Source organism: Camelina sativa, chromosome 14 (genome assembly GCF_000633955.1).
Source record: "Camelina sativa cultivar DH55 chromosome 14, Cs, whole genome shotgun sequence".
NCBI classification, from domain to species: Eukaryota; Viridiplantae; Streptophyta; class Magnoliopsida; order Brassicales; family Brassicaceae; genus Camelina; species Camelina sativa.
Genome location: NC_025698.1, coordinates 13,205,014 through 13,227,652, shown reverse-complemented (window position 1 = coordinate 13,227,652; position 22,639 = coordinate 13,205,014). Strand labels below are relative to the sequence as shown.

General features: G+C 34.5%; 3 protein-coding genes and 1 long non-coding RNA gene across 5 annotated transcripts; 2 read left to right on the top strand and 2 right to left on the bottom strand.

Annotated features, from left to right (window-relative positions):
* On the bottom strand, window positions 219-912 carry LOC109128767. Its single transcript, XR_002035081.1, has 2 exons — window positions 868-912; window positions 219-774 (listed from the first exon to the last, which is right to left on the bottom strand). It is a non-coding gene; the product is annotated as an uncharacterized LOC109128767 (long non-coding RNA).
* LOC104741298 (microtubule-associated protein 70-2) lies at window positions 1,059-4,682 on the bottom strand. The gene is made up of 11 exons (XM_019235688.1): window positions 4,240-4,682; window positions 4,063-4,148; window positions 3,492-3,557; window positions 3,224-3,394; window positions 2,955-3,125; window positions 2,716-2,871; window positions 2,462-2,608; window positions 2,275-2,346; window positions 1,639-2,190; window positions 1,358-1,545; window positions 1,059-1,264 (listed from the first exon to the last, which is right to left on the bottom strand). The coding sequence occupies exons 1-11, from the start codon at window positions 4,508-4,510 to the stop codon at window positions 1,222-1,224; spliced, it is 1,923 nt and encodes a 640-aa protein (XP_019091233.1). The 5' UTR covers window positions 4,511-4,682; the 3' UTR covers window positions 1,059-1,221.
* On the top strand, window positions 11,593-13,463 carry LOC104741295 (probable UDP-3-O-acyl-N-acetylglucosamine deacetylase 2). 2 transcript variants are annotated; one of them, XM_010462109.2, is made up of 8 exons: window positions 11,593-11,728; window positions 11,835-12,143; window positions 12,286-12,492; window positions 12,604-12,705; window positions 12,802-12,866; window positions 12,938-13,082; window positions 13,175-13,228; window positions 13,331-13,463. In XM_010462109.2, exons 1-7 carry the CDS (start codon window positions 11,621-11,623, stop codon window positions 13,223-13,225), a joined length of 987 nt encoding a protein of 328 aa, XP_010460411.1. In that variant the 5' UTR covers window positions 11,593-11,620; the 3' UTR covers window positions 13,226-13,228; window positions 13,331-13,463. The 2 variants fall into 2 exon arrangements, with proteins under 2 accessions (XP_010460411.1, XP_010460410.1); XM_010462108.2 differs by having other exon boundaries at window positions 13,175-13,463.
* LOC104743541 (F-box/kelch-repeat protein At1g24800-like) lies at window positions 16,913-18,169 on the top strand. Its single transcript, XM_010464608.2, has one exon. It carries the CDS (start codon window positions 17,072-17,074, stop codon window positions 18,167-18,169), a length of 1,098 nt encoding a protein of 365 aa, XP_010462910.2. The 5' UTR covers window positions 16,913-17,071.

The window sequence follows — 22,639 nt, the reverse complement described above, 5'->3', positions numbered from 1 at the left end:
ATATAATAATATTCTATGTTTGATGTTTTATAACACTATAATTGCAAAACCGTATAACTAATTCTGCAACATCCTGAGTAGCATGTGTAACGGCTTCACCTACTATATATATTTTCCACTTTTGTTTTGCGTCCAATAATGTCATGCAACGTATTCAAAGGGAATCCATTTTATCTTTGTATACCACAAAAGAGATACTAGTTAGTTAGGCTTCAAGATTAGAATATAAAAATCATATATCATATATCAGCAAACCCAAAATACAAACGAATAAATCACACAAAGAGTGCAATAGAGTAACAAACAAATAAGGAATCAGAGGTACACAAACTCAGAGAAGCCAAATACCACCACAGCTCTCTCTAACCCTATACACCCAAACACACTAACTTCCGATTTCCGAAAAAAGGAGAGACGAAAATGCTAGCCAAAATGTCACATCTTACTCTCTCTCTCTCTTCCTCGGCTTTTCTTCTCCTTCCTCTAACCCCCACTTTAACACCAACTCTATGTCACAAACTCTCACTCTTCTCTTTTCTTATCTTTTTTACTAGGTTATAGGGTTGAGGATGGGAATATCAGCATGCTAAGTTATATATGGTAATACAACCAATCACATGAGGTAAAAAGAAAAAAAAACAAAGTAAAAGCATAATATATAAGGTTAAAACAGCTTAATAACAAGAGCCTAGTAGGACATTCTTTTACTTGTTATTATCTGGATTCTCCCCTCACTGGGTACTTTTTGTTAACCCTCCACTTCGTCCAGCAGCTCTGCGCAAATCCAAACATCAAATTTTGTTTGAATACCATATTATGAACCAAAAACTCTGGGATTTATATAGCTAGATTGATATAATTTATTACCTTCCAGCAAGAATCTGCGCGGTGTTGGATGGGGTCTTAATATTGNCTAGCCAAAATGTCACATCTTACTCTCTCTCTCTCTTCCTCGGCTTTTCTTCTCCTTCCTCTAACCCCCACTTTAACACCAACTCTATGTCACAAACTCTCACTCTTCTCTTTTCTTATCTTTTTTACTAGGTTATAGGGTTGAGGATGGGAATATCAGCATGCTAAGTTATATATGGTAATACAACCAATCACATGAGGTAAAAAGAAAAAAAAACAAAGTAAAAGCATAATATATAAGGTTAAAACAGCTTAATAACAAGAGCCTAGTAGGACATTCTTTTACTTGTTATTTTCTGGATTCTCCCCTCACTGGGTACTTTTTGTTAACCCTCCACTTCGTCCAGCAGCTCTGCGCAAATCCAAACATCAAATTTTGTTTGAATACCATATTATGAACCAAAAACTCTGGGATTTATATAGCTAGATTGATATAATTTATTACCTTCCAGCAAGAATCTGCGCGGTGTTGGATGGGGTCTTAATATTGGAAAACCTTTTGGCTCTGGTGTCCTGATCTTTCTCCACACGCATTGCAGCTACTTCTTTCTCCATCGCAGATACTTCCCTTCTCATCTTCTTCGCTTCAACCTCCATTGCCTTTGTTAATGTTTCCACCTTCTTTGCTAGCATCTACAAAAACCTCAAATCATTATTACTTCAGTTAACAACAAGCAAGTTCTTCTTTAGACAGATTGATATGGCATAAAGACATAGAATTGTTACCTCGATAGCATCATCTTTGTCTTTGAGGCTTTGATCCTTTTCATGAGAGGCTTTCCTCAAAGAAACAACTTCCTTCTGTAGTAAATCATACAGGACACCTGGGACACTGTCCTCAGTTGCTGCTGCTGCTGCTGCTGAAGGGTCTTCACTTTGTGGCTTCTCCTCTGGATTTTCTTTCCACCCATTACCTGACTCTGCTTCCTTAGAGTCATCAGTAGCCTTGTTGAAGGAATAATTCCCAGGTCCGTTTACAAGTGCTTTGCCCCTATCCAAGGATCGTGTGCCTCCATCAAACGACTTAGATGTTCCTTTAGCATTCTTCAACACTGAAGTTGAGTTAATAGACAAGGAATGCCTCATCTGAGAAGATGGAGTTTTCTTTAACAAAGCACCGTTTGATGGAAACTTTTGTAAGTTTTCAGCTCCACCAAGCGACTGCCTGCGAGAAGGTCCATTACTCATGCTTCTTGCCTCCGGTGTGTTCCTGGTGCTGCTGCTTGTAGTTCCTCGAAGTGTCTCCTCAAGCACTCTAAGCCGGAGCTGAAACTTTTCCTGGTAATTGCAAAGACAACAATTTTTACTTCCTTGTTCAGTGAATAACCTGAGAGAAGCTAGCTAATGGATAAGATCGATTACTTTTAACTGTGCTTCAGATTTAGCAGCTCGATCTGTTATGGCAAGCTTATCACGAAGTTGCTGCATTTCTCCCTGCAAAAAGTTAAGAATCTAGAAGTGAGAACGTAGATATGGATGGGCCTTGCTCACTGTAAATAATTTTGCATCCTAAGATTCTAGGAGAGGGGCCATCATATAAAAAGTAAACCTGTAGAAACCTTCGTTCTTCAAGCCATTGCTTCACAGGCATCACTTTATCATTACCATCTTTCCACTCATTTGCTACCACCGTGGCAACTCTGTTTGCTGTGACCTTCGCACGTGCAAGCTCCCGGTCAAGAGTTTTCCGTTCTTCCTGAAAGACACAGCAAGAATAATTCCTTCATCAGTATTCAGTAGGCAAAACGTTGTGACAAGAAACTAGAGACTCTATGACTCTTGGTTTGAAGTGTGTTTAGTTACATTCATCTCTTGAAACTTCCGCTGGTAATCCCTCACGGCATTTGCAGCAGCACCACCTGCTAGAACAGCCTCTTCCAGCTCTCGTACTGTCTGAGTGAGCTTTTCCACTTCAGCTACCTTCTGCCTGTGCATTCTGTCTAGGATTTTGTTTTCTTCCTAAAACATAAAATAAATTTAATCAGATTGTTGGCAACAGCATGTTATGGCATATACATAGATTAAGATGGTAACTACAGAACCTGACAGATTTCAATTTGTTTCATTAACTCCTGGTTCTTATTTTGAAGATCATCAACCATGGCCGCTTTTGCCATTGCAGCTTCAACGGTCCTCTCAGCTTCAAGTAAGGCAGCTTCCTTTGATTTAGTCAGACGGTCCAAAGCTCTGTTGTCTTCTTGAAGCTTTCCAATCTATGCAGATATACAGCGACCTCATAAGTATTCAATATTCCATATGGAAGTAGACAGTATCGAACCAGCAACTAGACTTAAAACGGTAATGCAAATACCTCTGATCGTGCAAGCTTAAGCTCAGCTTCTAAAGGAGCAAGGATGGCTTCAATTGGAGGCATGTCATCATCCTTTTGAGCAGCATGGACCCTTCTTAAGGTGGCTTCAGCAGCAAACTGAGCAGCCATTGATGCTTTCTTTTCCTCATTGATTTTCTTGATTTCTAGATTCTGCATCACGGTTGGTATCAAATGTCTCCATTATTAGCATAGGAACTGTAAGATGAAGATAAAAATCGAACCAAAAGGAAGGATCATCGAACAATACTTTGCTTTGGAGAATGGATTCGGTCAACTTGAGCTTCTCATCCAATTTCGTCAGCTCCTCAGTAAGCTAGTATTACAAACAATCAAACAAAAACATAAGAGCGAGGAAATGTCAATCCACAAGAAGCATGTAAACTCACTTGCAACTACATTAGACCTAAAAGTCATGTGTACAAATTAAAACTTAAAAGTCAAGATCAAGCACATGGTGTAATAATCGATCAAAACTAACCACATTGCCCAAATACCACAATGGGATAAATGCACCTGAACCAATCATGATACAAATAACTTCTTCAACTAACAAGCAAATAAATCTGACCACAAAACTCACAGATGTGGATTGAACCAAAAATAGAGAGATTAAATAATCTTCCCTGTAGAATTTGCTAAAATGAGTCAAATTTATCAACCCGTTATTAACTGGTTGAACAAAATGAAGTGAATTTACCAAAACATCGAGACATGATTGATTAAACTTCCCTTAACAATTTGCTAAAATGTGAAATTGGAAGAACAAAAAAAAAAAAGAATCTTCAGACAAGAAAAAGAAAAATATTCAGACACAAAACCTCTTCAACAGCTTTCTCTCTTTGTCTCTCAGACAACCTAAGAGCTTTGATCTCAGCGTGTGCTTCTCCTAACTCCCGATCCTTGTCTGTTTCATAAACCCAAAAAAAAAAATTAGAAATCGAATCGACACAAAAACAAAAAAAAAAAATCAAGTAGATCGAGCAGCATTATCGAACCTCTAACATCATTCTCTAGTCGATTAAGCTCCACTTTAACTGGATCCGAGCCATGAAGCAAAGTAATAAACTCATTATCAGCCGCAGCGTCGAAGCTCGGCCTAATTGGTCTCCGCTTCGACGAGCTGCTTTTACCTCCGCCTCCGCCGCTCTCTTTGTAAGACGCCGACACCGTCAGTGAAGGATACGTCGCATTCGAAACCGGAGGTTGTGTAGAATGATGCTCAGTAACCGTCGCCGATACATCTCCGTCACCGGAAACATCCGACATCTCAGATCTGATGCTTTAGATAAACCACACGAACACTTGCAAATCCCCAAATGCGATTGAGATTGTTTTGAGAAAGAACTCTCAAGTGAGAGAGAGATTATTATATAAATGCTGTTACAGTTGTTCTCTCTCTCTCTCTCTCTCTCTCTCTCTCTTGGTCTAATAGATTTGACAAGACAGCGAGAGAGAGAGGGATGACGCAAGATTTGTAATTAATNGTCTGTTTCATAAACCCAAAAAAAAAAATTAGAAATCGAATCGACACAAAAACAAAAAAAAAAAATCAAGTAGATCGAGCAGCATTATCGAACCTCTAACATCATTCTCTAGTCGATTAAGCTCCACTTTAACTGGATCCGAGCCATGAAGCAAAGTAATAAACTCATTATCAGCCGCAGCGTCGAAGCTCGGCCTAATTGGTCTCCGCTTCGACGAGCTGCTTTTACCTCCGCCTCCGCCGCTCTCTTTGTAAGACGCCGACACCGTCAGTGAAGGATACGTCGCATTCGAAACCGGAGGTTGTGTAGAATGATGCTCAGTAACCGTCGCCGATACATCTCCGTCACCGGAAACATCCGACATCTCAGATCTGATGCTTTAGATAAACCACACGAACACTTGCAAATCCCCAAATGCGATTGAGATTGTTTTGAGAAAGAACTCTCAAGTGAGAGAGAGATTATTATATAAATGCTGTTACAGTTGTTCTCTCTCTCTCTCTCTCTCTCTCTCTCTCTTGGTCTAATAGATTTGACAAGACAGCGAGAGAGAGAGGGATGACGCAAGATTTGTAATTAATTAAACCATGATCTCCTTCTTTAAACTCTTTAAACATGTTACTTTTTCTGATTAGTCAATTAACTAATTTAGTAGTCACTAATCAGATTAGAGAATTTATTAGTAGTATTAGTTTAGTACTATGTTTTCTACTATTTTTCTTTAGTAGCTTACAGTGAATTGTGTTGCCTGATCTATTGTTAGCATTATTAAATATAAAAGTAAATATGTTAATTCTAAGTGTGTAAACTGTATTATATATAAAAAATAATAATACAAAGTAATAATAAGAAATAAATCTGAGTTTTGTGTAGCAGAAAATTAGTTGAATTTTTATTGACTATTTATGAAATATTTGATGTCAATCACTTTGTCTTTGTACAATCTCTTTGGAGAAAATAATTCATATATAGTCATATAGGTAATTTATATTCCTAATATGGTTAGATACTTAGATTTGTTTAACTTTTGATAATTCATAATTGATTATTATGGATAAAATATGTTGACTTGGTCCAAAATATTCAATTGTCTGATTATTAGTAAGAGAAAAAGGTATAATTAGTAATTAGTGAAGAAGATTAGGATTTAGATGCTTTGCGCATGAAAAGAGGGAAAATGTTCGATGTCCCAAATATCTGTTGTGTGCCTTTTTCTCTTTTCGAGGGATAATGCTTCTTCTCTTTTTTCTCAAGTAAGGTTGGTTTGGTTCTAACTTCTAAACCCTTTTTTAAAAAAACTAATGGACATCGATAAGAAAAGTATATGAATTTTAACACCTAAATCTACTCATATTTTAGAATCCTATTCTTAAAAGATCACTTAAGATTAATACTCCATTAGCCTTAAGTTTGGAATCAAGAGCTATATACTGTATATGACTATTTTCATAAATATTTTAGAATTAGAAAGCATGTTTACCTTGGTGACATTGAAACACTAATTAATATGTAGATCGATTTTAGTGTTTCAAACATTGTTTTAAGTTCCTTAACAAAAGAAATCGTCTTAATTAAGTAATCTTAGTATAGTGGTGAAATGCAAGTTATATATGTAAACAGTTCAAAATTGCAGATTAATTACAAGCAAGATGGAGTAGTTATTTTGTTAAATCAAGATGGTTTTCTTAGTTAATACAAATATATAAAAACAGGATAATGTCTGAAACTTTTTATTCAATATTACAGAAAAAAAAAGAAAAAAAAAAATATATATATATATATATATATATATATATACTTTTGTCCTTTTTCCCAGATAGAAGAAGTACACATTAAGCAGCTTATACAATTTGATATTCCTCAGAAATTCTGCAATCTTACTTAACCGATCATTTTATTAAATTAGTATTCCGTACTCTCTCACATGCTTGGCAATTCGCATTACAACAACGAGACTGTCGATAAACTATAGATCTATTAATATTATATATGGGTTTTACAATTAATTCAAAGTAGCGGACATAACGATCAAGTTCAAGACTAAACTCAATTGATTTTCCCGAAACTGTTGTTAGATAGAGTCATACGCGAGAAGCCTTGTTTGGTTACAGAGTATCGTCACAATTTTGTCTACGTAACAATATGTAATTGGACACAATATACACATATTTAAAATAAAATAAAAAGAATACTTGAAGCATCGATCGTTACATATACTTATACATAACCAAACGTGTGAATTTTGCGGCGTGTAGTAGCTAAAATAACTAGCTACACATTATATGACTCATGCAAAATACTGACATGTAGACTACTTTAGTACCATTATACGATATGTTTTGGAACGCTAAACTCGAGAGAGGTACTTTCTTATGAATACAACATTTTGGGCATCATTTAGCTAGGGAGTGAATGAGATGAGCTCCATTACTCAAAATGAGAACTATTCTCTTGCGTCTTAGAGACAGACAATATTATAAGTTATAACACACCAAAACTTAGTATATTTTATGTGCATATGTCTTTTTATTCACCTTGTTATTGTTTCATGATAGTAGTCCGTAGTCGTTATAGTGTGATATATGGGTACGATTGCTAAATGGATGGCATGCATAATATAGTGGTGGATTCGAATGTAATTATGACCGAGTGCATAAGATAAACTTTTGTACCGTCGACTACGTACTTAGTTTTTGTATACCGCAATTCTTTACTGTTTATTCAAACCATTTATATTTTTAGGTACGCAAAGTATTTAAGAGTATCTTAAGAGTATCTAAAATATTAGATGTGATTAAATTTTTTTTTGTATGATTTAGTTTAGAATCGTTGTTTATCTAAGATATTTTTGTTAGGTTTATAAACTTGTGTCTGTCAGTTTCTGATTGGGTGGGAGAAAAATAAACTTTTCTTTTATTTTTTCTTTCTCTCTCTCGTCTCTATCTTTGATCGACAGAGAAAACAACACGACGATAGAATCAAACCGATCAGTCGGTGATTCAGCCGGAAAGTTTACCGACGGCATCACATCACCGTAATAGACACCATCGATGTGCGAAGTGCCGATCATCCGGCGTCTCTCTCGAAACCAGTAGCCCTAATTTTGTAAGATCTCTCAATTGGGTTTGTAGTAATTTTCGATCTGTCTGTCAATAATTTTAACGGATGATCTGATTTTTTTGTATTGTCTCTGTTTTGTTAGATGCGAAGGAAGCTTTGGACGAGAATCTGTTTTCAGACTTAACGTTTGTGACTCCGGTTCAACACCAGCCTGAGCCGATCGAGTCAGTTATTACTACTACTCATCCATCTCCGACGAAGAGTCATGGACGTCAGGTGTCATGAAGGAAGAAAAGAGCAGGTGGATTAAGAATAGGATACAACAGGCACGAGATCAACAATCTCGACGAAGACGAAGATGATTCCGTCAGTCAACAATCTGATTCCATTAGTCAAGTATCAGATTCCGTCGCGCAAGTGTTTGATTCCGGTAACCAATCTTTGGACTCTTGTACTCCTCCCGCTGATGTCGATGTTGCTGTTGTTGTTAGTAATGGTAGCTATGTGGCTGCAACAAAGCTGAAATCAAGTAATGGCATCGATGCGTTCGTTGATGGTAATGTCTCAGAAACTTTGAGTGATTCATACTTGTCTCTGATTATGTAGTTTTCAGCTTCTGATTATGTATTTTATTCTTAGTATTGCTTCTAGCTAGTGTGCTATCAGCTTTTATTTGTTCTGTATCTATCTATGTGTGTGGTTATTTGTTCAAAGTGTTTAAATGGTGACAATGCAGGACTTGAAGAGAAGCAAAGGAAGGTGGTTCCAGTTACGCAATGCCAAACAGTTCCAGATGAGTTATCTTACTCAACTATATTCTGTTTACTTATTCATTGATATCGTTGATGGTTTGGTTGCTTTAGTGAGCCTATTTGGTAACGAATCAGTTTGATTGACACTGTTATTGTTCATTGATGTCTCTTTCTCTTTCTTAGTCTTTCGGATATTTGCATCATGAATTTGCATCATTAAATTGACAAGATCAGTTTGGTAAATGTCACACTTAAACACTCAATGCTTTGTAACTTGTCATGTTTGCTTGTATTGTCACACTTAAACACACATTGTTGGTTGTTGTCACAGTAATACACTTATTGTCTAGTGTTAGGTTATACTCAATGCTTGGTAGTTGTCATTGATTGCTTGTTATGTCACATTTAAAAACCAAATACACTTACAATATATTCTTCCCTTTTTACAATAATTTTTTTCCTTATAAAATGACATCTTCTTCTAATAACATTGAAGAAATGATGGATGGGTATTTTGATCATGCAATGGACAATTATTTTGATCAAACATTCGAGAATCGTTTCGATCATGCAATGAATCAATTTGCACCGCAGATTTCCCAGGATGATAGGAAGCATAGATTGTATGCACTGGGAGTGGAAGAATTGCCCGACTGCATGGAAATGTCAATATACTCGTGGATCTGGAAAGCCAACAATTGTTTTAGAGGTTGTAGCTTCACAAGACCTCTGGATATGGCATGCATTTTTTGGAGCTCCAGGTACATTAAACGATATTAATATTCTCGATCGCTCACCAGTTTTTGATGACATATTACAAGGTATAGCTCCCAAAGTAAAATATATTGTCAACAGACAACAATATCATCTGGCTTACTATCTCACCGATGGTATTTATCCAAACTGGACTACTTTTATCCAATCAATTCGAATTCCACAAGATCCGAAAGCATCCTTATTTGCTACATGCCAAGAAGCTGTGCGTAAAGATGTCGAGCGTGCTTTTGGAGTCTTACAAGCTCGATTTGCCATAGTCAAAAACCCAGCTCTCATGTTGAGTAAGGTAAAAATTGGAAACATAATGAGACCATGTATCATATTGCACAACATGATTGTAGAAGACAAACGTGATGGGTATACTCAGTATGATATGGCCTCATTTGCATGAGACGACTCAAACAGAACTTCACAAGTTGATTCTGCGTATTCTACATATATCCCTTCAAATCTCGGCAATATGATGGGAAATGTGATGACAATTCGAAATCAAGTTCGTGATAAAAAAATGCATGATCGACTGAAAGCGGATTTGGTTGAGCATATATGGGAAAAGTTTAGTACAAATCAAAATTAAAATTAATCATTTTGTAATCTATTTTTCATTTGCTTTTATGACATGTTTGTTTAAATTTTTATTGAATGCAATATTTTTAAGTTTTTAAGAGTATACAAGTCTTATAAATTTGAACAAAATATCATAATAATTTACAATTACAAAGAAAAATATTTTTAAGAACCTCAAATTTAACAACTTTCAATGGACTTATGAAATGTTAAAGTTTCTTAAAAAGTTCTTAATTTCACTTTTATTCAAAATTAAGAATAAAATCTATTTTAAGATACTTTCATTACAACTCTTGATGGAGGTACTCTTAGATAGTAGTTAACAGATAAAAGCAGGGTTCGATACTTGAATGTAACATATTTTTGAGAAAATTTTAAACTCAACATTAAAACGACGTCGTTTTAGCCACTTCAGTAAATTATGTGTCATCTGAGTCAGCATTGACTAATATTTGTTAATTTTGACTCTAAAATCAGCATAATTTATACTATTTGGGTATGAAATTTGAATTTTATATGAGTATAGATATAAATTAACATCGTGTATTTATACAGGTATAAATTGGCACTTCCAAAATTATACAGGTAGGTAGTAAATGGCCCTTTTCCCATAAAAGCGGTCCATGTTTTACCGCAACGTCGTCACCAAATGATTTGAAAGGAAAGAATAAAATAAAGATGGAAAAGGGGGAAAAGGGGGGAAGCAAAGGGAAGAAAGCTGCGTGCACCCATGTGCCACTTCTTTGCTATGCCTTGAAGAATCAAACAATGAGTGGAGGCAGTCTTGTGAGACTTTGATCCTAATACCACTCCTTAATATATGCCCATCCATCCTATCATTATTTCACAACGCATATTGTATATTTACTTTTGGTATATACTTTCTTAACTTTTGTTTTCAAAAGGTTGTAACGTAGTTTATGGGTTCCAATACCACTGTGATTAATTTATTTTCTCTCCATATGCATATGTAAGAATTCTCATGTATATAAAAAAATACTAGGATTTATTAATCTAGACTATTTTTCATTGTATTTAGTGATATATTAAATTTCAACAGTTTTTCATTAATCAAGATATATGTTTTTAGTATAAAATAATTCGTTGGAGCATTAATGGTATTGATTGTTTGTTTCTTGTATTTGTAAATTAATTGTTATTATTTGTAATCTTGATTATTTAAAATCAGTAGTTGTTAATATAATCTACATATTACATTTCTTTGTTCATATTAATATTATTTTATATGGATTTCATAACTTGTATAGTATAATTTTTTGTTTTTGTAGTTTTATCTCCAAAGAAAAATCCCTAAACGTATGTTAATTTTGTTGTCATCACAAAAACGAGTCACGAAAGTAAGAGATGATTAGATCAGACTACAAGTCAATTTCTCAGTTTCGGTTCTATTAAATCAGCTGAAAACTAAAAATTGCTCCTGTCACATGTTCTTTTAATCTTTATATTGAGTAAATCAATTGATCATCGACATGGACCACATGGTTTAAGATTTAAGTACCTTATTTGTTTCCTGAATTCGGTTTAGATGCTTACTCATACTTATTAATCCCGGTTTAGATAGAACTCATACTTTACGTAAATAGTGAAATCAATAATCCGGTTAGGTGAATCTTTACTCTTGATCCCGGTTAAGCAGCTTAATGGACTTAACTTAGATGTTAAATCAATAATCCCCGGTTAGGTTAAAACTTAAAAGTTAATCGGACGTCGAATCAATGAGACTCTCCGTCACCGTCCGAGCCACTAAGCCGTCGTTTCTCGTCACTTGGATCCGATTCTCCTCCACCGCGTCGTCGTCGTCGCCGGCAGTCTCTTTGAATCCGGTACGGTACACCTCTCTCGCTAACGCTTTCATGTATATACGACTTTTTATATATCCATTGGAATCATTACGAGTGTTTTTTTTTTACTTGTGGTTCGTTACTGTAGAGTGGACGATTACAGCAAACTCTCGCGGGATCTGTGGAGGTGAAAGGGAAAACTCTGCATTCCGGTAAGATTTCGACGGTTAAGCTAATCCCGGAGATCGCCGGAGCTGGTAGATACTTCGAGTTTCGATCCAGAGTCATCCCTGCATCGATTGAATTTGCTCAGGAGTCGCCTCTTTGCACTACGCTGTTGAAAGAAGAGCTCAAAATCCGAACAGTTGAGCATTTGTTATCAGCTCTTGAGGCCAAGGGAGTTGATAATTGCAGGATTCAAATCGAAAGCCAAAGTTCAGATGATCAAGAAGTCGAGGTTTGTTACCTGAATACATACATACATTTTGAGTAATCATAGGTTGAATCAATGTCTCCTGTTGTTGATTTGATTAAATTTGTATGCTATAGATTGGTTTAGAGGATGAGATGAGTGTAGGGAACACTAACCAAGTGAACAGGTCCCTATTTTTGATGGATCAGCTAAAGAATGGGTCGATGCGATAGAAGGAGTTGGCATAAACGTGGCTCAAAACCATGTTGGTGAAAGTGTGGAGAAGATGGTAGCACATGTGAACAAGCCTGTGTACGTTTACAAGAACGATTCTTTTGTTGCTGCATTTCCAGCTCTAGAGACTCGGATCACTTGTGGTATCGACTTCCCACAGGTTCGGTCTAATGGCATTTTTGAGGAACACAGAAGAACAAAAACTTCTTTTTCTGCTTGTGCTTAGACTGTTATTGACTCGGTCTGTTGTGTATGATGATGAACTTTATAGGTGCCTGCTATCGGCTGCCAATGGTTTTCTTGGAGACCTCTCCATGAGTCTTCCTTTGCAAAAGATATCGCACCATCAAGAACCTTCTGTGTTTATGAAGAGGTAGGTTAGTTCCATTGTTGTTGCTTAGGAGCTTTAGAATCAGTAGATTGCTGTTCCTTCTTCAACCATCTGTGTCTGAGTGTTCTTTTTTTGCAGGTGGAGCGCATGCGTGAAGCAGGGCTCATTAAAGGAGGTTCTCTGGATAATGCCATCGTTTGTAGGTAAATGATCTCTAATGCATTTTGAATGGCCAAAGGGACAAAATATTCAACTGAAGCCATCACTAATGCAGTGCCAAGCATGGATGGATGAACCCTCCTCTGCGGTTTGATAATGAAGCATGTCGACATAAGATCCTTGACCTAATTGGTGACCTCTCCCTTTTAGCACGAGGTGGAAATGGAGGAGTCCCAGTGGCTCACATAGTCGCATATAAGGCAAATAGTTTTTGAACATCTTTTAGTTTTCTTGACATCTAAAAGAGAAAACAGTTTTCTAATAGAAAGGCTTTATTCTCTTTCAAATGCAGGCGGGTCATACACTGCACACTGACTTAGCACGTCATCTCACCATTGACTGAAGAGTGTGTGGTCATTGTGAACCATATTCTACATAAGTTTTGATCCTTTCTGTTTAATTGTTTGTTTAATCCTTTAAGCAACCTTCGTTTGTTTTTTTGGTTCAGGTTGAAGCTGAGTTGCAGAGAATATTGTAATTTGATGTAACTTGCATTTAAATATTTTGTGGTAAAAACAGTATTTTGATGTAATAAATTGGTGTAAGAATATGATTTATTAATCTTACTAAAATTACTGACTGGTGACATTTTTTTGTGGTAGATATTAACTCAAATTAGTAATAATATGAGTTTTAAGTTGATTTATGGACTTAATTAAAGGTTGATTATTCAAAAATGTTACCAATCAAGAACAAAATTTAAGTTTTTGAAATTGAGGTTGAGTTACAATGTGTTATGATTGATGTACAATTTTGAGTTATGTTGAATAATTCAAAACATTATTCAACATAATGGAAATTTTCATGACTTCTAAGTTGAGTTAGCTATTTTTTTAATTAAAAAAACGAAAATACAGTTATATAATCCAATTTTTTCTTTGATTTAATTGATATATCAATAAAAATAAATTTTACTGTTTTTATTTTATTTCATAACCTTTTTAATTAGTTATTTTGTTAAATTTTGCCAAAATTATTATTTTTTATTATCATTTAAAATAAAATAGGCATAGATCTAAATATGATAAGATTTTAAATATTATGGAATGCATGTAATTTTTTTTTTTAATTTGCAATGTAACAAAGAAGTTTAGTTAACTTTGTGTATATTAAAATTATTTTATTATTTATATATTTTAATTTATTGTATTTTTAAAAAAAAATTTAAATGTATTCACTAATACTTTTTAATAATTATAACTAATTAAATATACATACATCAACATCTACCAAAAAAAATGTCACTAGTCTGACTGGTAAGATTAACAAATTATATTCTTACGATTCATTACATTAAACTGATGTTTTTACCACATAATATTTAGTGCAATTTACATCAAATTATAATATTTTATGCAACTCAACTTTAATAATTCATATTACCAATCAGAGCCATGGATGTATGTAATATTTAATTAATAGCTAATATGTAATATACTAATAATAATAAATATGTATGCAATGTATGAAAATTTTGATGATGTTGAATAATGTTTTGAGTTAACAATTTTAGAAAGGACATAACTCAAAATTGTACATCAACCATGACACATTGTAACTTAACCTCAATTTCAAAAAAATAATTTTGTTCTTGACTGGTAACATTGTTGAATAATCTTTGAGTTAAATTCATAACTCAACTTAACTCAACGATAACTCATATTACCAATAGCCTAGTTGTTGTCAAACTTAGAAATGCAAAGTTGGTTTTACGACTTTATCCGGTTTCTGATTATTTGTGTGGCATGTTGTGTATGAGTCCAATACATTTCTTCTAGCCCGTATCTAAATATTTTGGGGATTGGTTTTGGCTTTATTAAGCATGATGTATGTTTATTTTTGATTGATTAAATTCTGTCTTTCAATCTGAAACTGCACTTCATTGGCGCGATTTCAATGTGATGAGAAAGCAATATTAGATATTAAAACAGAATAAAAGTTATGAAGTCAACAAAATTGATGCATCATGAATCATTTAATATATCTAATATATCTAAATTATAAAATTCAAAAAGTCATCAAAATTTTGAAAATATTACTTATTTTGGTTTAAAATATACTAAACTACATACCATGGGGCTACATATATAGATATACTTAGAAAAATCTAATTCCAAAATTTCTCCGTTATAAATCACAATAAACAAGTAATCTATATGTAAAATTTATCATTTGAATTCACATATCTGAATATATCACAAAAATTTAAAACTCTAAAATATGAAATGAATTGAATTACAAAGTAGAGTATAAATGTTTACTAAATTACTAATTTTACCAATATTTTTTAAATTTAAATGTAGTCTTTACTATTAAAATGATGACTTAAAATTTGAGATAAAATAGAATTATAAATTTTGAAAATGCACAAAAAAAGACATGAACGTGACACTCTAAAATACAAGATGAGGCACATCACACAACTACAAAATGAGCTAGGAGACTATATTTGGCAATGCTCAGTCAGAAAATAATTTAAGTACAATATCATCCTAGATCCGCCCCTGTCAGTCCCGTTATGAAGAGCTCGTAAGACTAATGTAAAGAAATAAAAAACACTGGATTGTTTTCAAATACAAACTACTACATTTTATGTGTTAAAAGCATGGTTAAGACTTACTTACGTATGTGAAACTTGGTGTTACGCTGGATAGTTTATTACATATTTCTGTTACACCACATAATCAGAAAAGATTTTTCAGAGGCCAAAGTACTTACGAGGCCTAGGAGAAATCAACTTCCCTCTTGGATTTTTACTGCAAGGGGGAGAGCATGATAAAGGAAAAACACCAGTTGATTAGCCAGACTATGTTTTAAACAGAATGCATATAGTTTCCTCTTACCTTTTCAGCTCATCTATTGTAAGTTGATCAATTGAGGTAAAATTCGAAATGACATCCTAGCTCTCCCATATACTGTGGAAAAATATTTAAAATTTGGTTTATCATAAAGCATAATTAGAAACCATAGCCTGAGAACGGTAAAAATAAATAGTATGCATGCATCTCATACCATTATGTTTGGGGAAGGAAAACTATAAGTGAAACAAATTGTATATCAGATATCTATTATGCATTATGTGAGATATCCAGTCCAGCCAAAAAATTATGAATTATCAATCTAAAGTCAAAAATAGCAACTCACAAAATCACCAATTCAAACTCTGAACATGATTAACGATTCTACTTCGAAGACCAGACTACATGCAGCAAAGAAGTGATGTATTTAGGTTTTGCTGGATCAACAATTACTCCTTACAACGACAAACAAGCAACGAAGAGCTGTCCAAATATTTACAGAAGACAAACACTAACTAAGATTTGATGGCCAGACATAACGACTGATCACATTAACAAGAGGGACTCTACATTACATATAGTCTTGTTCTTTATGGTTTCGAAACTAGATTGGATTGTGAGACAATGATAGATTCTAACATCCAATCACAATGCATACTTGAATGCATTGCCTATAAAATCAAGGACTTGCAATTAGCCAGGACCCTAATGGATCGGATTAAGACATGGTTGATCAAAACCAAAATTATAACATTCTCAAATTAATCATCAATTCAGCGCAGATTTGAGATTGTTAGAGATGAAACCTGGCAGAGATTGTAAGTGAAGCGATGATAGGACGTCCATCTGCTTAGAGGAACTGACAACAGCGGAAGAAGGTGTGGTGGAGTTCGATGCCGCCATTTCAATCGAAGCTTTCGCAAGAACATCTCTACGACTCTTAGATCAACTTTTATATGAAAATATCATTGTACCAAAGTTAATTACTGAAATCTAGATGTGAGTAAAGAAAAATGGAAAGAATTTGTTTTTTTTATTAAGTTGGGTATATTAATGGAAAGAATACGAAACCTAAGTTAACATATTATTGTCACCAAAAAAAAAAAAAAAAAAAAAAAACCCAAATTNACCCTAATTTATATTGCGGAGCTTCTGTGTTCTTTCGAACAGTTTGAACAATGATGAGAGCCGAAAAAAAAGGAGTTAGAAGAAGAACGAAGGGGAAGAGTATGCGCGATCTTCCACCGCATTTGGTAGGGGAGAAGATACTCACGAGGGTTCCGATAACATCTCTGGGAGCAGTCCGGTCCACTTGCAAATTATGGAACGCTTTAACCAAAGATTGGATTTTGGGTAAAGCGTCAGCGGCAAGGCAGAATTATTTAGGGTTCATGACGATGGATTCAAAGGTTTGTTCAATTAGATCCCATCTCTGCCGCAGCAATGACAAGGAAGAGGAAGACTTGGTTGGTATATCTATAAAGCAGATAGATTGGCTTAAACATGTGGAGATGTCTAAAGTGTATCACTGCAACGGGTTATTGTTATGCGTCACCAAGGACCACTCGAGGCTCGTGGTTTGGAACCCTTATTTGTTGCAACAATGGTGGATCAGCCCCAGAACAGATTTCCACAGGCTAGACAGCTATGCTCTCGGATACGACATGAACCGTAACCACAAAATCTTGCGGTTTTTGGATTGTTTCGAGAAAGGCGTTTGCATGTACGAAATTTACGACTTTAGTTCATGGAGGGTTCTCGAGGTCACTCCCGACTGGGAGATAGATCCTTTTCAAGGCGGTGTTTCTGTGAAGGGAAATACCTACTTTTATGCTCATGAGTCAACACTAGCACCAGGCTTCTCTGGTGGATACATGGAAAATGGAGATTTTGTGGTAGATGACTATGAGGTTGAAGATTTCTTGCTCTGTTTTGATTTTACAAGAGAGATATTTGGTCCCCGTCTGCCTCTTCCGTTTCACTCTTGGAGTTTAGAGGACACTGTGACCCTCTCATGTGTTAGAGAAGAGCAGCTCGCTGTGCTATATCAGGAGGATGAGGATTCTGGTATTCCATGTAACATAGTTCATATTTGGGTTACAACTAGCATTGAGCCCAACTCTGTGTCCTGGAGCAAGTTTTTGACTGTGGAAATGAGACCATTTGCCCGCACTGGTGTTCGCTTTGACCATTATACGGGTGGGACCTTCTTCATTGACGAGGAACAGAAAGTCGCTGTGGTGTTCGACATAGACGGATACCTACCCAGGGGTCCCAAGACAGTTCGTTACCATACTGCTTTTATCATTGGAGAAGATGGATACTTTAAATCTGTGAGTCTTGGAGTAGCTCCCAAAAACCCTTATGAACCTCCTTGTTCCGGGTATGTCCCAGAGCTTTATCTTCCCCCACTTGTGTGTTCTTCTTCTTATCTTCCAAGTTTAGTGCATCTCAACCAACAGCACAAAAGGAAAGAAAGAGATGCTTAGTCTTTGTTTCTTGCATATCTTAAGACTGCCTCATCTACAGATGAGTTAATCTCAGTTTCGTTTCTACTTAATTATCAGCTAATAAGTAAAACTTTTCGGTTTTTTTCATGTATCTTTCTACCCCTTTTAATTGCTCGATCTTGCCACTTGTTCTTATCATGGTTGAAGATTCTTTCTTTTCGTACATGAGATGGTTAAGTGCCTTGTTTCTTCCTTAGCTTGTCCTCCTTCAAATCGTTAAGTACCTTATTTGTTTCTTCCTTAGCTTGTTCTAGTCACTTTGTTCACTTGCAAGATATACCAAACAAATTGAGAATTGCACCATGTCGCATCCTCAAAAATATGAATTACTTTATAGGCTTATAGCCGCCCTTATCTCAAAAATATGAATTACAATATCATACCTCCTTATCTCGCCATACAATCCCAAACTCCAGGGTCCTGATCTGTGATGGTGATCAATTACTTTATAGTCGCCCACAAATGGACGATTTTTCAAAATTGTATAGTTTCAAATGCCTTGGTAGGTTAGGACATGTAACAGATGTACTTTGTATTCGTTTATGCATTTGGAACTAACCATTTTTTTGGGAGCTGGTTACACTACATTGCTTTCTTTGAAAAACACTAGGGATCATGATCTGGCGCGTAGCGCCGTTTTTAGAAGAAGTAATTTTTATTATTATATGTAAATTGAGACTAATTTCTATTAATAAGTGTCTTAAAACAATCACATTAATATTTTGACATATTTCTGAAATAAAGTATTTTGGCAAAAAAATGTGTGTTTATAATAAATATTTGGAGAGGATAAATTTTTAGTAGTAAAAGTATTACATGTACATATTTGAGTAGCTTAAGTATTAGCGTTGTATATAACGTAAAACCTTTCAATATGATATAATCACCTTTTATGTTGATGATAATTTGGATATGTGATGATAAAAGAGTAGATGAGTTGGATTTGTATAATTAAATGAACAACATACTTTTACACATGTCTATTAAGCGTATACTTTTTTGCAGTGGGATTGTTTTAGAGCACTTGCACAAAACAGAGCATGCGAGCATAACATCAGGGCACAGAAGGAACGAATGAGAGGTATTAACCCTGAGCAGTTTAATTTGGAGACATCTCGTACTGCGAATTGAATTCCAACACATTTAACTGCTGAGGGAAAGTAATTATAGAAGGGGAACCATAAGTAGAGGTACTGAGGTAGGAGATTTCTTTGTTCCGCATCGTTTGAGTTGATGGAGAGCAACTTCCCAGGCCTTCCAATTTGCACTGTAGGAGAAGATGTCTATGATGATGTGACTTCCATGTTTTGATTTAGAAGACTGCAGCCTAGCATTTAGTTTTCTCCAAAGTTCGTAGACCAAAACTTGTAGGAAGAGTTTACAAATGAAGTTGGGCTTCCAGTTAGTCAGTGGTGCTATACACCATTCAAGTATATCTTGTCAATATGTTGATGGTGACAAGAAACCATAAATTGTGATTAGTTTTTCCTAAAAGAAACCATATATTTAACGAAGAAACAAAAGTCCGCGAAATCATAAAATTCTAGCTAGCGTTATATTTCTTCTCTTTAAGCCAACACTGGTAAGGCTCACTTGCATCTATAGACCTGCAATCAACATATCAAAACACCATCTGATGCAAAAAAAAAAAAAAAAAAAAAAAAAAAAGGATTTTATCAAAATTCCAAACTGCAACTATTTCGAATCAGGCTTACCAGTTACCATGGCTGAAACAAAACTTTCAATAAACATCTTACAATTGACTTTGTGGAATGTCCTCTACGACACTTTGTCTGTATTTTCCTTTGGAATCTATATATCAATATATGTGCTAACCCCAAAGCCTGTAGGTTGTTGATTTCTAAAGCCGCTCATCACTACAACAACTGAAAGAATCACGTTAAAATATTGTGATGAAAGATAAGTATAGTCTTCCAACCAAGAAAAATTTCATGAGTAATTCTGTTTTGCCAAAGAACCGAAAGTGAATATGATAAACCTAACATTGTGGTGAATGATCATAATATGGGAAGCATGTTAAGTTATTATACACATCAACTCTTACCTTTACTAATTACTATGCTTTGAAAATCTGACAATCGATACCTTTCTCTGCTTATATATGTGGCAAGTGCATAAAACCCAACGATTCACAGAAGGCAAAACGTTAACATACTAATTATGATCCAAATTCTGGCTACACAATATATTGCCTGCAACATCAAACCCAATTTGAAAATCAGGCGATTATGATTTCTAATTTTCCAAAGGTTTAAGAAAAAAAAACAGAGACAATATATGAACAGACAAAACTGACAAAAGACCCAAGTAAAAGATGAAACTGAAAGATGGAAGGAGTGGAAATACCCATGTTTAAGTATGACTATGGTGTTAAGAAAACATCTTGAGTTTAACGTAAAGTGAGAAAACACTGCCAGACAACCGTAGATTATAAGGTTCCCAGATCTGCGATGTACAAACTCTTGCTCTCTGGCCTCTCTCTCTCTTCTCTCTGCACAGAAGAATACTGATGTCAGGCTGGAGGGACGCCATTGATTTCGGATCGAAAGGAAAAAAGGTTGGAAGTGATGAAAAGTCACAATAGTAAATAAAGGCTGGAGGGTTTTGAGAAGTCATAACGCTTCGATTCTCTCACGTTTTGACTTTTGAGTAGTAAGATGGGGATATACACGTGGAATTTGATTTGAGAATTAGCTTTCCTTATGCTTGCTTACGTGGCATCTTCACAGAGTTTTTTAAAATAGCTGATGTGGATAGGCTGAGGAGCCTCAGTGGACTCCTTTTATTAGTCAGTAATAGTAATGTTTCGGTTTTGCAAAACACCCTCTACTTGCTAACCAATCAAATAACCATGTCGTTTAAGTAAATTAATTATATTATTTAAACGAAACAATTAAAATTTAATTTAATTATGAATACCACTTGCTATATGTCTCACGTTAAAAGGAAAAAATACATACATAATTGTAGAGACTAGCGCTGGCCACGACTCGATCAACACGAAAATTACTTCTATTCAACACGTAAATAACGAGTACCCGATAAAAAATAATTGATTTTTTAGTAACTCGACCTTTTATCCTTATCTGAAAAATGATTACTCGGTAAAAATATCCATGACTACAATATAATTTCATATTCCAAAAATAAAGAATTTGTAATTATATACAATACATAGTTTCAAAAATTATAAAAACTAAAATAAAAGCTTATAATTTCATGTCGCAAAACCATTCTTACGTAAGATGTGTAATTTTCTATCTATTTACATTCTCTTTACTTACATGAACATGGACCATATCACATTTTCTTATTAGCATAATACAAAAGAACAATATCATAAGCAAATATACAAATAACAATCACAATCATTCCAATAAATAATAAATCTAAGTTAAACTTTAACGGGTAAATTAATAATTTTGAGATCATGACATTTTATTAATTTCTAGTGATATTATTAATTTATAGAAGTTTTATTGTATAAACTTAAGAGATTTAAGGCAGAAACACACAAAATCATTAAAGACCATATGGACCTCTTTGATATTGTGTTATCATTGCTTGCGATGCTTCTTGATAATAATTCAAAGTTCTTTTTATTTAATTCTGTCTTTCAATCTGAAATTGCACTACATTTGCGCAATTTGAATACGATGACAAAGCAATTTCAGAATTAAAACAGTATAACTAAAAAACTTTGAGTTATCATCAACAAATATTCTACTTACAATGTCTCGACGCGAAAGTGGATGCGAAAGTTTTGTGCCTCGATGATCATGGGATAGTCTCTATCCATTCATTTTGGTCTATAACAATAGCCAAGTCAATCATGTAGAGCCCTTCTTATTCATCAGGAATAGGGTACCGAGTTGCTATGTCCTAGCTACTACAATGTTCTAGCTTTAGATCTGCGCTACAATATCACTACAAATCTGCTACAGTCTTGCTATAGTATCTTGTAAGACGTAGAAATTTAAGTAATTTGTAATTATATAATTATATATATTTACTAATAACCTTTAACCGAGATGATTTTTATTATCTTACAATACTGTTGGCTTGAATCATTAAACAAAATTGGTGTTTTAATCCTCCTCGGCCTCCCTTGGAATATTCTCTCTATCAAACTCAAGTATTACACGTCCGCATATTTAGCCTAATTAACTTGTGTATTTGCAAATGATTTGTTATTATATTATGTGTAAATTTGATTCTTTTGAATCAGTTGTTGTAAATGTTATCAACATATTATTACAGTAGGAGATATCCCGTCCTTAAAGCACGATCAACATTTTAAAAAAAAATTATAATATAATAATAAAAATTATTGTTATATTTCTTTTAAAAAATTATTTTGTTTGAGATAATATTCATTTTTAATTGTTTTATAAATCTATATGTCTTGTTTAATACGAATTATTTTAG

Coding starts and splice junctions, on each gene's coding strand:
- LOC104743541 (XM_010464608.2), top strand. CDS start 17,072: ATGACGATGGATTCAAAGGTTTGTTCAATTAGATCCCATCTCTGCCGC.
- LOC104741295 (XM_010462109.2), top strand. CDS start 11,621: ATGAGACTCTCCGTCACCGTCCGAGCCACTAAGCCGTCGTTTCTCGTC. Junction 12,706..12,801: donor CCTTCTGTGTTTATGAAGAG/GTAGGTTAGTTC, acceptor CTTTTTTTGCAG/GTGGAGCGCATGCGTGAAGC. Junction 12,867..12,937: donor GATAATGCCATCGTTTGTAG/GTAAATGATCTC, acceptor TCACTAATGCAG/TGCCAAGCATGGATGGATGA.
- LOC104741298 (XM_019235688.1), bottom strand. CDS start 4,510: ATGTCGGATGTTTCCGGTGACGGAGATGTATCGGCGACGGTTACTGAG. Junction 3,395..3,491: donor AATCCATTCTCCAAAGCAAA/GTATTGTTCGAT, acceptor ACCGTGATGCAG/AATCTAGAAATCAAGAAAAT. Junction 3,126..3,223: donor TTAAGCTTGCACGATCAGAG/GTATTTGCATTA, acceptor ATATCTGCATAG/ATTGGAAAGCTTCAAGAAGA.